A 15,848-nucleotide genomic window follows, 5' to 3' on the forward strand; every position below is an offset into this window, starting at 1 on the left:
TTATACAATTTTGTATAATTGATTAGCTTTCGTCATTTTTAATATTTTACACTTTTAATTTTAATTTTGAGGCTCTTTAACATGAATGTTACAATGTACAAGTAAGTTATTTATCATTCCCAAATATGATTGAATACACATATATGGAATATATCCATTCAGAAAGCTTACTTTCATTTTCCTTACGCAGAGACAATTCATAGTGTCACACGCTACGGATTATGTACATGCCTAATGTGAAATATAATACATTAATAACATGTTCTGAATCAAAGGTGATGTGGGTGTACGTCTTATCACAGAAGCATTACAATCAGCACTCTTAAGGTTACATCATTCTACGGTCAGGTTCCTTCAGTTTCGCAATGACTAACGATGCTTTGCCCAGTGCAGTTTTAACCTTGAGACCACTGATCTAGAACCTCATTCAGATAGTTTCCGCAGTTCCACGAAAAAAAAAAAAAAAGTGTTATGTTTTATTTAACGAAACTTACAACTGCCGAAGTTACTTCAGCATCACCGGTGTGCCAGAATTTTGTCCCACAGGAGTTCTTTTACATGCCAATAAATCTACTGACATGACCCTGTCGCATTTAAGCACACTTAAATGCCATCGACCTTGCTCTGGTTCGAACCCACAACCCACCAGCACTATACCAACTGCGCCAACCAGGCCAACTTCCACGGAAAGCAGATGATGTTTCATGGTGACTTTTGAGAATTGGATCCTGTTTTGCAATATAGTTCTGCAAACCACTGGATACTTCAAAACATATACCTAGTTGACTCAGTTTGATTATGCTCATGAGGTTGAAGTTTGAAGTCTCCACAAAATTTTAATGTATCAATTAAAAAGAAGACAATAAGTTAATTTCTCTTTACCTCTTTGTTGTATATTCTTGAAGATGGCACATATACAGAACTAAGCTGCGATCTAACATTCATTGTACAGAACACTCATGGTCACAACATTGTCCACGTGATGTTTAGAAATTTATGTTCCTTGCATATCTTAGATGAGCGAGAATTTTAATGCCTTGTTATGTTCACGAAGATTCTCCTCCAAAGAGTAGACATGGGAAGCAAGACATGGCATCCACAACATTGCAATCATGTAGCCATTTTTAATAGTCATACAAAGTCTCGTTAAATCTTTTGTATGGTATATGGCTTACTACTACCAGTGGTTTGTGGCTCAAGTTGAAGAGGTGTAGATCGATGAAAATCGTTTAATTTCAGTTTTTCTTCTAAGCATCTATATCAGAATGGAGGTAATACGAGTTCCTGAACAACATTCATTTCACTACAAACAATACTGCACAATGAAAACATGTGAAAGCTAGTAATAACAATGCAGAATACTGGTTGAATGTATAACTTTGATCATATTCGGAAATTTTCATCAGCTTTCGTTTACAGATTCCAAAGCTTAAGGCTGTACTCCCTCCAAAAGCCATTTAAAGGGCTAGTGTCCAGTTGCAATGCAGAGAAAGAGAAAAGTGAAAATTCGAGTGTGTGCCAGGACAGCTAGTGCAGACAATTTTATGCACTGAGCTCGGCAGTCAGCAAAGGAAAATAGATGAAAGTTTGAAATGTGCAGAAATACCACTTCAGAATCATACTATATAATAAACACAGTATTAACATGGCTGAAAAACGAAAAAAAGATCTATTTATTTTTCATGAAGAGTAGTTAAAAACTAAAGCTCACAAAATCACTCCATGAAACGCCACTGATTTTGGTACAGCAAATTTATCAACTTACGAAAACGAAACAAAAATATTTTATGTGTAAGACTGACCCTCAGGTCCAGATAGTCTTCAGATATGCATGTATATACATATAGAATAGGACTAATAACTTCGTTGACAAATGTCTAAGCATTTGAACAACAACAATATACAGAATGCCATTGTATTGAACATGTGTGAAAGCAAATACTCACATATCATTACAGGCTTTTCTGAAAGCAATCCACCAAGGATTGGAGCTGTCCAGCTTTGTCACCTGCACCTTTGGTTCTTTCTGCTCAAACTCTATATATGTACCAGGTCCTGCTTCAGCACACCAACCATTCACCATGGCCTCAAACTGTGCATGGTCCACTGTCACAGCTAGTCGTACATCGAAAACTACTATCAATTCCGGAGGAACAACATTTGATTGAACACCACCCTGCATAAAATAAAACTCATGTTAGTATGCCGATTTCTCAAAAAACCTTTCCTGTATCTCAATTTCAATGACCGAGATAATTTTACGATTATGGAAATAAAGCTTTTTAAAATATACAAAAAATGTGATTTTGTGTTAGATATGACGCGCGCGCGCGCGCGCACATACACACACACACTTCTATCAATACCTTGAAGTAAAATTACATTTCTCAGTTTTAAAAAAAATAGTAAATATAGATAATACATACGCAAATATATCTACCTACCTGCTCCCGCATATTTACATCCATTCCCTAGAATATATCTGTTCACATATTTAATATGTCACTTGTTCCATAACACTTCAATTTCAATGTGCAATATTTTTTCAATCATATATACTTCTATATGAATATCCACTATAATACACAGCATATTCGATGGCCGGTGAGGTGAAGCTATGACAGAGGCACTTGCCAATCGCTTGCATGTTCCACCTCCGAGCGTTGCCTAGTTCAGACCTCGCATCATGCCACTGTACACTTAATCCCTTCCACTGGGAAAGACTATTTAAGATAGAGTCTTGGAGATATATTCTATAGAGAGCTCACTGTGTCCTTCATGAATGTTAAAATCCCATATTTTTAGGTGGTATAGTTGCTGAGAAATGATTTATTTCATATTTAATACTTGAAAAGTGAATTTTAATTTTTAAAATGGTTAGACAACGGCATTCACTCTACATTAAGATTTCTGATTATGTATTTGTCGTTTTGCACTGCTTATTTTGTACACCTATCAGTTCAAACTGAAAATCACTTTTGAAAAATAATAATAGAATAAAAATACTCATGTTATGCAAGGAGCTATCAGAAAAATATTTTCTTCCATTTAAGACATCAACATATATATATATATATATATATATATATATATATATATATAGAGAGAGAGAGAGAGAGAGAGAGAGAGATATGCCGTCTACTATAGTTTTCCCTCATTTGAAGTCAATGTCATTAATTTATGAGAAAGAAACTGCTTGCGAAATTTTTCAGAAATGTTACACACAAATTATAAGGTAACAGTGATATGTACAAGAGCAGACACAAATAAATAAATAAATAAATAAATAAATATATATATATATATATATATATCTGGGGTTCGATCCCAGGTGGTGACAGGATTTTTTCTCGTTGCCAAACTTTCTGAACTGCCCCGAGGTTCACTGAGCTTACTATAAAATTGAGTACCAGGTCTTTCCCGGGGGGTAAAAGGCGGTCAGAGCGTGGTGCCAACCACACCACCTCATTCTAGTGCCGAGGTCATGGAAAGCATGGGGCTTTACCTCCATGCCCTCCCAAGTGCCTTCATGGCATGTTACAGGGATACCTTTACCTTTTACATGTATGTTGTTGTTGTTTTCTAATGCCAGGCGTTTGACAATAAAGTCATTTGACCTCTTGCACTCCAATATTTTTCAAAGATATTATCATGACCAGCCAATGAAGCACAGATTTTGAGGTTTTCCGAATCCATTTCTTGGTTTGAGTTGCACAATGGGCAGTTAGGGGACTGATATATTCCAATTCTATGTAGGTGTTTGGCCAAACAATCATGGCCTGTTGCCAATCTAAATGCAGCTACAGACGATTTTCGTGGTAAATCGGGAATTAACTGTGGATTTTGATGCAGAGAGTTCCATTTTTTTCCTTGGGATTGTGTTATCAAATTTTGTTTGTTGTAGTCTAAGTATGTAGATTTAATAAATCTTTTCACAGAGTAATACGTAGATTTATATATGTATTTTACTTCTGAGATCTCAATACTAAAACAAAAATTTATGAAGTTAGTAAAGATATAAATTCCCTAAAATTAGTGCACGAAGTGGTTCACAAATGATAACTTACTAAGTACAATATAATTCTTCATTCTGCAATATCTAATTACATATCACAAATCCTCGCAATTCGTTATAGTATTATCATAAAGATATACCAATTTCACACTCACCTCACCATTCTTACTGATCAGTGCAGACATGGAAAAAAAAGAGGCAACAGTTTTCAAATACAAATTCTCAAATCTTAACAGCGTAATATTTTCTACTGCAAACACCAAAAATAATCACTGATCATTTCTTAGTACCAAAAATTAACAAAACTTTTTATTGAGATAAATTTTGCAGTGTAGGCTTTCACGGCCGGAGTCTATAGATGTAGATTCATTTTCCGGGCTGAGAGGCCGTGGTCTATTAGTTGGTTTTATACCAGACGTTTCGTCTGCAACTGCGGCAGACATCTTCAGTGGAGTGGTATCCGAGGTCGCAAGACTCTTCTCGGTGTACCTGAGGCAACTGATCAGTTGCCTCAGGTACGCCGAGAAGAGTCTTGCGACCTCGGATACCACTCCACTGAAGATGTCTGCCGCAGTTGCAGACGAAACGTATAGTATAAAACCAACTAATAGACCACGGCCTCTCAGCCCAGAAAATGAATCTACATCTAGAGATAAATTTTGTTATAATGCAGAAAAGTTCTTTATATTTCATATTGCCCTAAAAACTAAGTATAAAAAAGCAGAAATTTACGACTTCTACTTAACTAATTCACTTTCCTAAATATATATATTCTGAGAAATAAGGATAAGCCAATGGCTTTATTAGTTAGTTTGGATACAAATATGACAAGGTGAGAGGGGTCAGATATCACATGTGGAAAAAAAAGGGGGTACTTATTTAATTTGGTGTTAAATACGAGATACATTTTTATAATTGTAAGCATGATGACATTTCTAGGTCAATGTAACTAACATCTACACAAGGTGCATTTGAAAAGTTTGTGGCCTGACACATAGATGGCATTGAAAATGTGCCAACAATGCTGCCACTGGTAGCGGTTATTTTACATTAGTTCAACCACGAAACATCACAATTTTCTGTTGACTACACTTTGTGTAGTTTTATTTTGAAGTCAGTGTGCCGAACAGATCGGTAAAAATGGAAAATATCGAGTCCAACAGAAATTAAAGCAGATATGGATGCTACCTTGGGGGAATCTGCTCCAGTGTTTTTGACTGTGAAAAAATGGGCAGAATTATTTAAATATGGCCCAGAGAGTGTAGAAGACGAATCTCGCAGTGGGTGTCCAGTAACAGCATCAAGTGACGAAATCATCGTAGAAAAAAATCCACAATATGGTATTGAATAACCATTGACTGAAAGTGCGAGAAATTAGCGAGGTTATGCATATCTCAACTGAACAGGAGTGCCATATCTTAGTAAATGTCTTGGGCAAGTCCAAGGTTCCCACAAAGTGGGTTCCACGTTTGTTAACACTGGAAAAAAAGCAAGTCTGAAGTCAACTTTCGAGGAAAATATGCCCGATTTTTGAGGCAGTTTGTGACCACTAATGAAATCTGGATCCAATACTACAAAGAGACAAAACAGCAATCGAAACAATGAAAACACAGTGATTCTCTGCCTCCAAAGAAAGAAAAAGCTATCGAATCAGCTGGGGAAAGTCATGGCATCAGTGTTCTGTGATTCTGAGCGGATAATCGTGACTGACTATCTAGCAAAGGGGAGAACAACTAAACGAGCTACGGTTCGAATTGTTGCTGCACCCCCCCCACTATTCACTAAATCTCGCATTCTCAGACTTCTTTCATTTCCCAAAGGAAAGGTCAAAACACACTTGGCTGGGAAGAAAATTTTGGTCTAATGAAGAGACTACCGCAGCAGCAGAAAGCTTTTTTGCAGACCTCCATGAATTTGTGTACAAGAAGAGTACAGAAGCATTGCAGCACAGGTGGACCAAGTGTATGAATCTCAGAGGGAATTACGTTGAGAAATAAAGATTGTTTCAGGCTATACAGTGAAGTACTGAATATAGGCCTACTATTTAAGTTCCATTGAAATATGCCTTACTTTCGAGGACTAGACTTCCAGCCTATTCTGTCCTCACTCTTGAGAGGATTAAAACTACGGCCCAGATTTATGTGTACTAAAATTTAAGAATGGCAATGAGTATAGTTGAATGGATGTGGTATCGGTTAGGGGAATTTTTAAGTACAGTTCACAAGACTCTAAAGTGTAACAATAGAGAACTTGGTCACAAGGACTAGACAATACATCCTGTAAACTGCACGTCGATTTGTAAATGGAAGTTAGCAGGATTAAAGATGGTTAATGGTATCAATGGGAAAAACTAAATGACAAGAATGGCATCTGAAAGGAATGGGGGAATTTGTAGGTTTATAAACTATACTAAGTAAAAATATTACCTTTCAGTACACATAAATCCGGACTCTAATTATGACTCAAAATGTAGTAAAACTATGTTGTTATACAGTGAGCATGGAGCACTGCTTCAGACAATACAGGATGAACATAATCCAAGAGACACACTTAGTCTCAAAGCAAGGGTAGAATGTAGAAAATTACTTCAGGTTTAAAATTAATAACAAAACATTAAAAAAGCACAGAGAGTCATTGTCACCTTTAATTGCGTCAGATTCACAGTGGTGACGTCACCAACTGTTAGATTTGGGTCTTGTTCTAATTTCTTCTTCTCTTTTTCTCGGTAGTCCATAAAACGATCTATGATGATACGAACTTTCTCTCCAGCTGTATCATGAAGCAGCAAAGACCCATGACCAGGTGTACCTGGACAGTGTATGAACATGTCTGCAAAAAAAGAAAAAAAAATGGAATACACAAATATTATAATTAATGCGTTATTGTTACCACAATCACCAACACCCGTTTATTCTCTCGTAAAATGGAGTAAATGCGCTCCGATAAGAAATTAATTTATATTGCTGAAATTTTGTATGCCAACTTTTCTCAATATAATGCAATATGTTTTTCAATTTTACAAAAAAATGTTTTCGATTCACCGTAATATAGTATATACAGAGCTATTATTATTATACGTCCCAGAAAAGAGCAGCCGGTTGGCCAGCCAGCAGCGCCCTGCATGGTTTCCGCCGCAAGCTAACTGTTTGTCCCATGCAATTGAGCTCCAGTAGCTGTATGGCATTCAGTGTGCTTTGAAGTCGTGTAATGAGACTCTCGATGCTTCATTTATTTTATTGGGTTATTTTACGATGCTGTATCAACATCTAGGTTATTTAGCGTCTGAATGAAATGAAGGTGATAATGCCTGTGAAATGAGTCCGGGGTCCAGCACCGAAAGTTACCCAGCATTTGCTCGTATTGGGTTGAGGGAAAACCCTGGAAAAAACCTCAACTAGGTAACTTGCCCCGACCAGGATTCGAACCCGGACCACCTAGCTTCGATTCTTCAAGTGTACAACATTAGTGTATCAAGTTTAGTGATTATTATGTCTTTAGGTAATGCCTAGTAACAAATTTTCACTGTGTGAATGTGTGTATATGTACAATACGTACATAAAAGGCAGAAGGTGATGTGCGAAAACAAGACGAAAATTTCGAATGAAGTTTCCAAACAGACCTGTGCCTTCTGCCAAAACAATCAGACGACCCACTAAAAGATTTAAAGAAACAGGCTCAGTGAAGAATCGAAAATCAATCAGAAAACATATCATATGCAGAATGATTGTCAGTTTATTTCCAACAAGATTCTGCCACTGCTCATACAGCTGCCGTGTCAATGAGGAAATTGAGGCATATTTTCAGTACGAGACTAATCAGTAATAATTTGAGGCCTCCACAAAGCCCAGATATAACACATTGTGACTTTATGCGGAACATGAAGGCCAGGTGCACACAGAATCAGACGCGGCACGATGCGACGCGACATTTTGTCTCATGGTACTTGTCTCCCATTGATTTCTTATGATGTGGTGCACACAGAATCAGATGCGGCGCGACGGTCACGAGCAGACACAGAGAGACAACATCGAATGACTGCTAGAAGTTCATCGCGAGGAGACTGATAGTTGCAGTATACTGCGCATGCATTAGCAGTGGTTATGATTGCACGCTTTCACCATCTACAGACCAAGAAATGGATTCGGAACACCTCAAAATCTGTGCTTCAGTGGCTGGCCATGATAATATCTTTGAAAAATATTGGAGTGCAAGAGGTCAAATGACTTTATTGTCAAATGCCTGGCATTAGAAAACAACAACAACAACCATCTACAGACATTATTGTTGTTGTGTAGTGCACATTATTCATAATGGAGCTCAATGCGGATAAATTAGTTGTTTTAGTACAGGAAATATACGTGCTATAAAATCTTTGTAACAATATCACGACAATAATGTGGCTTCTAAAAATATACGAGAAACTGGAAATGAGATGAAAGCACCAGGTGGATAATAATATTGATGATAATAATAATAATAATAATAATAATAATAATAATAATTTGTAGTAGGCCTACTTCTATGCTCTATACTTTCATTCATTATTGATTTAATATACTATTTTTCTTTATTGTGAGTCATGAAGTAGTCAAACATACAAAATGACGTTTGTGCACTACATTAGTAGTATTTAATTTTAAGATTCTTTAAATTCTATAGATTTTTAGGCATATTAGGCATCCTTAGGAAATAATAACCAAAAATACAATGGAATCTCTCATATAGACAGTCCTTTTTCACTGACACCATTTTCTAGCCTAGGGCAGTTTTCTAAAACCACACAGCCAGCAAATCAGTTGTCGCGAGCAGACCATGTTAAGCTATCGCGAGGCATTGTAAAGCAAAACATCACGTCTCGCCTCGCCACATCACACTGCGTCTCATTCTGTGTGCACCCGGCCTAACAGGTAGGGTTTATAGGAAAAATCCTCATTCTATAGATGAACTAAAAGACTATACACGAGAAGAAATCCAAGCTATCAATGATGTGGAACTTTAGAGTGTTGTTCATTTGTTTATCAGAAGATGTCAGTTGTGTGTGGCGGCAAATGGGTCATTTTCAGCAACGACTGTGAGCATGGTAAGTCCAAATTATTGAACATTTATTGTTAGCACTGTAATATATTGGAAGTGCCGGAGAAATATGGTTATGCTCTCGGCAGAAACCACGCAGGGCACGGCCAACCAGTTGGCCGCTCTTTTCTGGGACGTATGATAATAATAGCTCTGTATAACACGAAAAGCTGAAAGGCTGAAACACACGGAAGTTTGTCAGGCATGAAATGTGGACATGAAGTTGAAGGTGAAGTTGCAAGCATGAAGCATTTTTCTAAGTGTCCCTCTTTCTTCACAATCTTCGCAAATAAAAATGACAGTGAACTTTAAGGTGAAGAATGATCAGGTATGCTCTCTGTTGTGTGTATATTACTTTCGTAAGTTACATACAATAAACTGGATTAGATAAATGTTAAAACTAGGACCAGAAATATTTTTGTATTTTTATCTATTATTTTTTTTGTGCTACTGAATTCTTATATAGCCTAAATCATCCAATGAAAATCTAATGCAGTATGATGATAATTTCCTTCTGTTAATCCTTTCACTTATATTTTAATTTTAATTTCTAAAATTAAGATTAAACTTTTCTATTGCTTGTTTTTTAGGTACTGTTATATACAGTTCAACATGAAGGTCACTACATCTGCCAACTTAGCAATTGTTGGCTATTAAGTCAGAAACAGGAACAGCAGTTCTTCCCAATTTAAATAAAACACATCTGGATCTGGAAGTGATAATTCTTTAGATATCTACATTACTAGAACTACTCCAACAGTGAAAAAGAGTTCGGATCGTAAAGTAGTCCACTTCATAATATTTGCCTCTAATTCTATATTTAGAAGTCTACACAACAATCACAGTTTCTTAAATTAATGCAAGATCTTCGGCCTCCAACTAGAAAGGAAGTGAGTGGTTTCTCTGATTATATTTTTGAAGAAGGAAGGTCGAAACTCTGCAATATACTGTAGTTGCAAGTGAGATTATGTCTTTTAGGTTCCATGAATGGTCAAATATTCATAACAAGCCTATTGTTTATATCACAATAACAATTTCAAAAGATGACATTTATTAAATCGACAGAAATTATACCTCTGGAAATCCTCATACTGCTGATTACATAGCATGTGACAGTCAATAGCATTAAAAATGTGAAACAGAAACAAATTGCAAAGTGAGATCTGTTACAGATAATGCAGGTACTATAACAAAATCAATATAGAGTGTTAGTTGGGAGGCCGGAGGGAAAAAGACCTTTGGGGAGGCCGAAACGTAGATGGGAGGATAACATAAAAGTGAATTTGAGGGAGGTGGATTATGATAATAGAGACTGGATTAATCTTGCATAGTATATGGATCGATGGCAGGCTTATGTGAGGCCAGCATTGAACATCCGGATTCCTTAAAAGCCATAAGTAACTATAACAAAATCTTCTAAGTCATGATTTCCAAATGTTACATGTTACAAAATGTGCGATCAGTGTTGTGAAATATTTCAGAAATAATAATTTCGTCAATTCTTGTTTGTATCGGTGTGTATCATCTAAACTAGTCCTTCCTATTGAAGTCAGATATTATAGTATGGTGGAATGTCTTGAATCTTCATAGCAGTTGGGCTCACATACTGAAAATATGTGAAGACAATCGTGAAGTGATTGATGAGATTGTGCAACAAGTATCTGATCTAAATTTGAAGAAAAACATTGAAGATTTCATCTCATCATTGAAGATTTCATATCATTCTTGAAACCCATTTCAACAGCATTGGACAAAGTACAAAGAAACAACTACACCATCTCAGAGTCGGTTTCTGTGTGGAAAGAATCGAAGAATTTTAACGACCAGTCTTCTAGGAAAAAAGTTCTAAAAAAGATACAACATGCCCTTAAATCTGCACACCTTCTCGAATACATGTTAGATTCCAAGGAAAAAACCAGGAGAAATTAACCTTACCTCCCCCTCTACAAGCCATATGACCTTGAAGCTCGTGGGGAGGGGGGGGGGCTTGTGTGTATCCAATGAAACTGGAAGATGTACTGGCAGAGTTACTCATACCAGTGAGGTCACGGTGAAGGTACCAGATAAAGAAGAGGCTTACCATCCAAAATCCAAACCAAAGGAACTCCCAGTTGGAGGACCACAGTGGGTCTCCCAGCTGGAGCACCGCTACCATATATGGGCTCTGGTCTACTCAAGCCAAGGTGTAAACGCATCGTGCTGAGGGCTGTATAGCACTGGAGTAGTAAAATAAGTGTCATTAACAATCTCTGCAGGGCACCAGGCAAAAACCTGCAGTATTTAGCCTTCCCAATACAATCGGGGCTCTGTGTTAGGTGACCTTTATTTCCCCGGTACTTGTGGGAAGAACTACTTAAACAAAATTTTATAACAAAGAGGGATGACAAGGATTCTCCAGTTGAGGGAAACCTACTACCTAACAAGGAAATGAGCATCACTGCCTCTTCTATAAATCGGCTGCACCTGAGCACTAAAAAGTTATCAGGGGCAGCTAGGAGGAAATTGCAAAGGGCTAGGGCCAAGGAGAAAGGTGTTGGGAGAACTACAAAACCGGGTCCCTCTCGTCAACCTAGCGGTAGTGGGAGCTGAACTGGGCCAGAGACTTCTAAAAGAACTGGACCAGTACAGACATACCACCTTTGGCAAAAGTTAAACCTGTTAAGAGAGACAGGGGCACTAAACTTGGAGTATCCTATAGGGAAGCATTAGCTTCATACAAGATGGCCATCATTGGGGTGTCCTATCCTGATGACAAGCTTGTAGTCAAAGATGTCAAGCACATTCAGATGGCGATCCTGAGGGAGATAGATGAGGTGCAATCTGGCGAATCTCTACCATTTCTCACAACGTTTTCACTTCTAGATGGGGCTCTGATCTACTATTGTGAGAATCAGGATTCCTGCAGCTGACTTCAGGGACATCTGAATGGAGTTAAAATCAGGGACAATTTTGTCCTTAAGGTGGTGGAGGCTAAAGACTTTGCTAAACCATTTAAGGTGGCATTTATGATCTGGGATCTAACAACTGGTGATCCAAAAGTGTTCTTTAATGCATACAGTTGCTTAACCAAGGACTCTGTACAGAGCACTGGAAAGTAGTTCACAGGCAGACAGATTCTACTAGGCAGTGTCTAATCATGATGATTGACCAGGAATCAGCTGCCAAAATCAAGAACAATGGACTGACTGCATTTACTGGGATGGACAGGGGTCCCTTTAAGATCATATTCGATCCCAGTAAAAAGGCAGCTGAGGAAGAAGAGGAGGCAGCAGTCTAAGGTAAGTGTTTTGATTTGTTAATTATGAAAATAATTCAAATTAATTTACAACACTGTAAGGCAGCTTCTGCCATATTGAGCGAGAAGCTAGCTGAGGAATACAAGGACTTTATCAGGGGAGTTAACAGTACTGGGGGCAAATTCTACAGTCCCAATTCTGAAAAGCCAAGAACCTGCATTTATGTTAGAAATTGGATTAATGCTTTGCTTCAAGTGAAGTTTTGTTCTAGGAATGTGACAACTATTGAAACTTCCGTAATGGAAGGGGGCAGAAAGAGGACTTTATTGTTCTCATCTGTGTACCTCCCTTATGATGAACCTAACCCACCATCAGAGACAGTCAAGAGATTAATCCCCCATTGCAACAAGGCAGGTGAGGAAATCATCCTAGCAACTGCCATGCTCACCATGTGCTGTGGGAAAGCACTGACATCAATCCAAGAGGCTAACAGCTGCGGAATATCTGGTAAGTACTACCGAAATATTCTTAACAAAGGCAACGAACCAACTTTTGCTAATACACAGAGGAGGGAAGTTATTGACATAACACTAGGGACTTAAATAGCTGAGGACGTAGTTTCAAACTGGCATGTATCATCAGATACTTCTGCATCCGATTGTAAGTACATCTATTTTAGAATTAAGTCTCAGATCACTAATCCAGTGATCAATAGGAACCCGAGGAAAATTGATTGGGATGGATACAGAAAAGACCTTTCAGCACTGGTATCAGGTATCTCTAGGAACATTCATTCTATAATAGATGTGGAAGTCACCGGCGTGGCTCAGTCAGTTAAGGTGCTTGCCTGCCGGTCTGAAGTTGCGCTCGGGCGCAGGTTCGATCCCCGTTTGGGCTGATTACCTGGTTGGGTTTTTTCCGAGGTTTTCTCCAACCGTAAGGTGAATGCCAGGTAATCTATGGCGAATTCTCGGCCTCATCTCGCCAAATACCATCTTGCTATCACCAATCTCGATGCTAAATAACCTAGTAGTTGATACAGTGTCGTTAAATAACCAACTAAAAAAAATAGATGTGGAGTTGGCAGTTGACCAGTTGCAACAGTCCATTCTCCTATCATAATAACTGTCAAACTAAAGTTGCTGGTTCACGAAGGCATGTTCCTTGGTGGTCTAAAAAGCTCAACGAACTTAGACGTAACAAGGAAGCTCTTCAAACTTGCATGAAGAACTGGTGATTGGATCACCTCTTGGAGGAAGCTTACCAGTTACCACAAGACTATTTGCAAAGCCAAAAGGTGGGCTTCCAGGGAGCACTGCGAGGGGATTGAAAACATTCCTAGCAGTGCAAGACTAGTGAAGCTAATGGCTAAAGGTGCCCACAAGATGGTAAGCACAATCGAACTACAAGAGAGTAGTTACACACAGTCCGGTATGGGAACACTGGTTCATCTAGCAAGCATTCATTTTCCGGACTCGAAAGTGGTAGAAAGTAATCAATGACTGATCTGGGGCGACCAAATCTGCTCCATTTATGTTCGAGCAGAGAGGACTGGAACCTGGTCAGGGATGTGATCACTGTTACTAAAGAGAGATGGGCCATTAATTCTTTTGAACCATATAAGTCTGCAGGTCCTGATTCGATCATGCCTGCTTTGCTGCAACAGGGAACTGACTCACTGCAGTATTTACTTTGACGAATCTATAGGGTCTGCCTAGCCTCTGGTTATGTTCCATTGGCTTGGAGACAGACCAAAGTGATATTTATACCCAAACCTAGGCGACCTAGCTATGCCGAGGCCAAGGCATATCGTCCAATAAACCTCTCCTCATTTTTTTTAAAGCATGGGAGAGATTAGTGGATAGACATGTTAGGGACAAAGTACTGAAGGATTTTCCTTTAAACAAGTACCAACTTGGCTATTTACCAGGTAAATCTATAGCAGCAGCACTTCATCATGTTGTCTCATCTATTGAGAAGGTGCCAGCTTTTAAGGAAATTGCCATTGGAGCATTTCTAGATATACAAGGACCATTTGATAAAACTTCCTGCAAAGTGGTGTCAAAAGCCCTTCAAGAGCATAATGTCCCTATACTTATCTGTAGATGGATACACTTTATGCTAGATAACACGCAAATTACCATGAACCTATTTGGGGAAACGCTATAGATGACTACGGCTAGGAGCTGTCCTCAAGGTGGCGTTCTTTCGCTTCTGCTTTGGAACCTGGTTGTGGATGCCTTGCTGGGGGAACTCAATGGGGCTGGGTATTTTACTATCGGATTTGCAGATGATATTGCTGTAATTGTTAAAGGGAAATTTCCTAATACAGCCTTCGAAGTGCTTCAAGTTGCACTGAAAAAGATTGAAGCCTGGTGCAACAGAAACAAACTTTCTGTTAATCCCAATAAAACGGTAATGGCACCTTTCACTAGAATGAGGCCTATAGAGAACTTGAAGGAACCTACTCTTTTTGATGAAAGGATACTCTACTCTAGGACTCATCATGGACAAGAGACTAACTTGGAAAAAGCACTTAGATTACTGCATTGCCAAGTCCAACAGAGTTTTTTGGACCTGTAAAAGAATGCTTGGTAAGACTTGGGGTCTAAATCCTAAGATTATGTATTGGATATGCATCACTATGGTAAGACCTTTACTTTCTTAAGCCACACTTATGTGGTGGCCAAGAGTTAAATTAAGGACTGAACTTAACAAATTTCAAAGGGTGTTCTGCATAGCAATAACGGGAGCATTTAGAACTCCCACAGCAGTGGTGGAAATGCTGATATGACCCACCCCATTACATATCTGGGTTGAGGCTGAGGCCCTCTAGATATTCCACAGAATCTGTTGCCAGACAATAGTGTTCAATATTGAACACTTGGATCACATCAGACTCCTTTGGGACAGCGATGTTTATCAGATTCTCAATATGAGAACCGACATCTAGGAACCAAGGGTTCCGTTTGACAAGAAATTCACTGTCACTTACCCAGAGCGCAGGGAATGGAAGTCAGGTTAAACCTCAGAACAATAAGGGTCCAGTCTGGTACGATGATGGTTCCAAAACCAAGTCAGAAACTGGTGCTGGATTATTTGGAAATGCCACCAAGCTTTCTTTTAGATTGGGCCAATATGACACACATTTTCAGGCTGAGATTTTTGCCATCTTTGCCAGTTGCAGGGAAAGTATCAGGAAGTGCTACAATCGTAGACATATTCTTGTACTTTCAGATAGCCAAGCGGCACTTAAGGCACTTGAAGCCCCCTTGGTTAAGTCGAAACTGGTATCGGAATGCCGTAAGTCCTCATGATACTGATTGAACATAACATAGTTCAACTGAAATGGGTGCCGGGACATGCATGGATTCGGGGTAATGAGAGAGCAGATGAGACTGGCAAAAAGGGAACCGAGATCCCAGCCTGCGTTGGGACTATCTCTAAGACCAGTAAAGCAGGTTATCAGGGACTGGGCTCTTAAGAAACACAAAAACTACTGGAACTCAAATGAGGGCTGGAGA

At 38.7% G+C, this 15,848-nt stretch overlaps 1 protein-coding gene across 1 annotated transcript in view; it reads right to left on the reverse strand.

The window, feature by feature from the left end:
- Window positions 1-15,848, reverse strand: part of LOC138715322 (aminoacylase-1-like) — an 81,617-nt gene that overhangs the window by 17,884 nt on the left and 47,885 nt on the right. Inside the window, exons 5-6 of the mRNA XM_069848104.1 lie at window positions 6,657-6,844; window positions 1,947-2,176 (exon numbers count right to left, since the gene is read on the reverse strand). Coding sequence (XP_069704205.1) covers window positions 1,947-2,176; window positions 6,657-6,844 — 418 coding nt within the window. The remainder of the gene's footprint in view (window positions 1-1,946; window positions 2,177-6,656; window positions 6,845-15,848) is intronic.

This window comes from Periplaneta americana, chromosome 15 (assembly GCF_040183065.1).
Source record: "Periplaneta americana isolate PAMFEO1 chromosome 15, P.americana_PAMFEO1_priV1, whole genome shotgun sequence".
Taxonomy (NCBI): Eukaryota; Metazoa; Arthropoda; class Insecta; order Blattodea; family Blattidae; genus Periplaneta; species Periplaneta americana.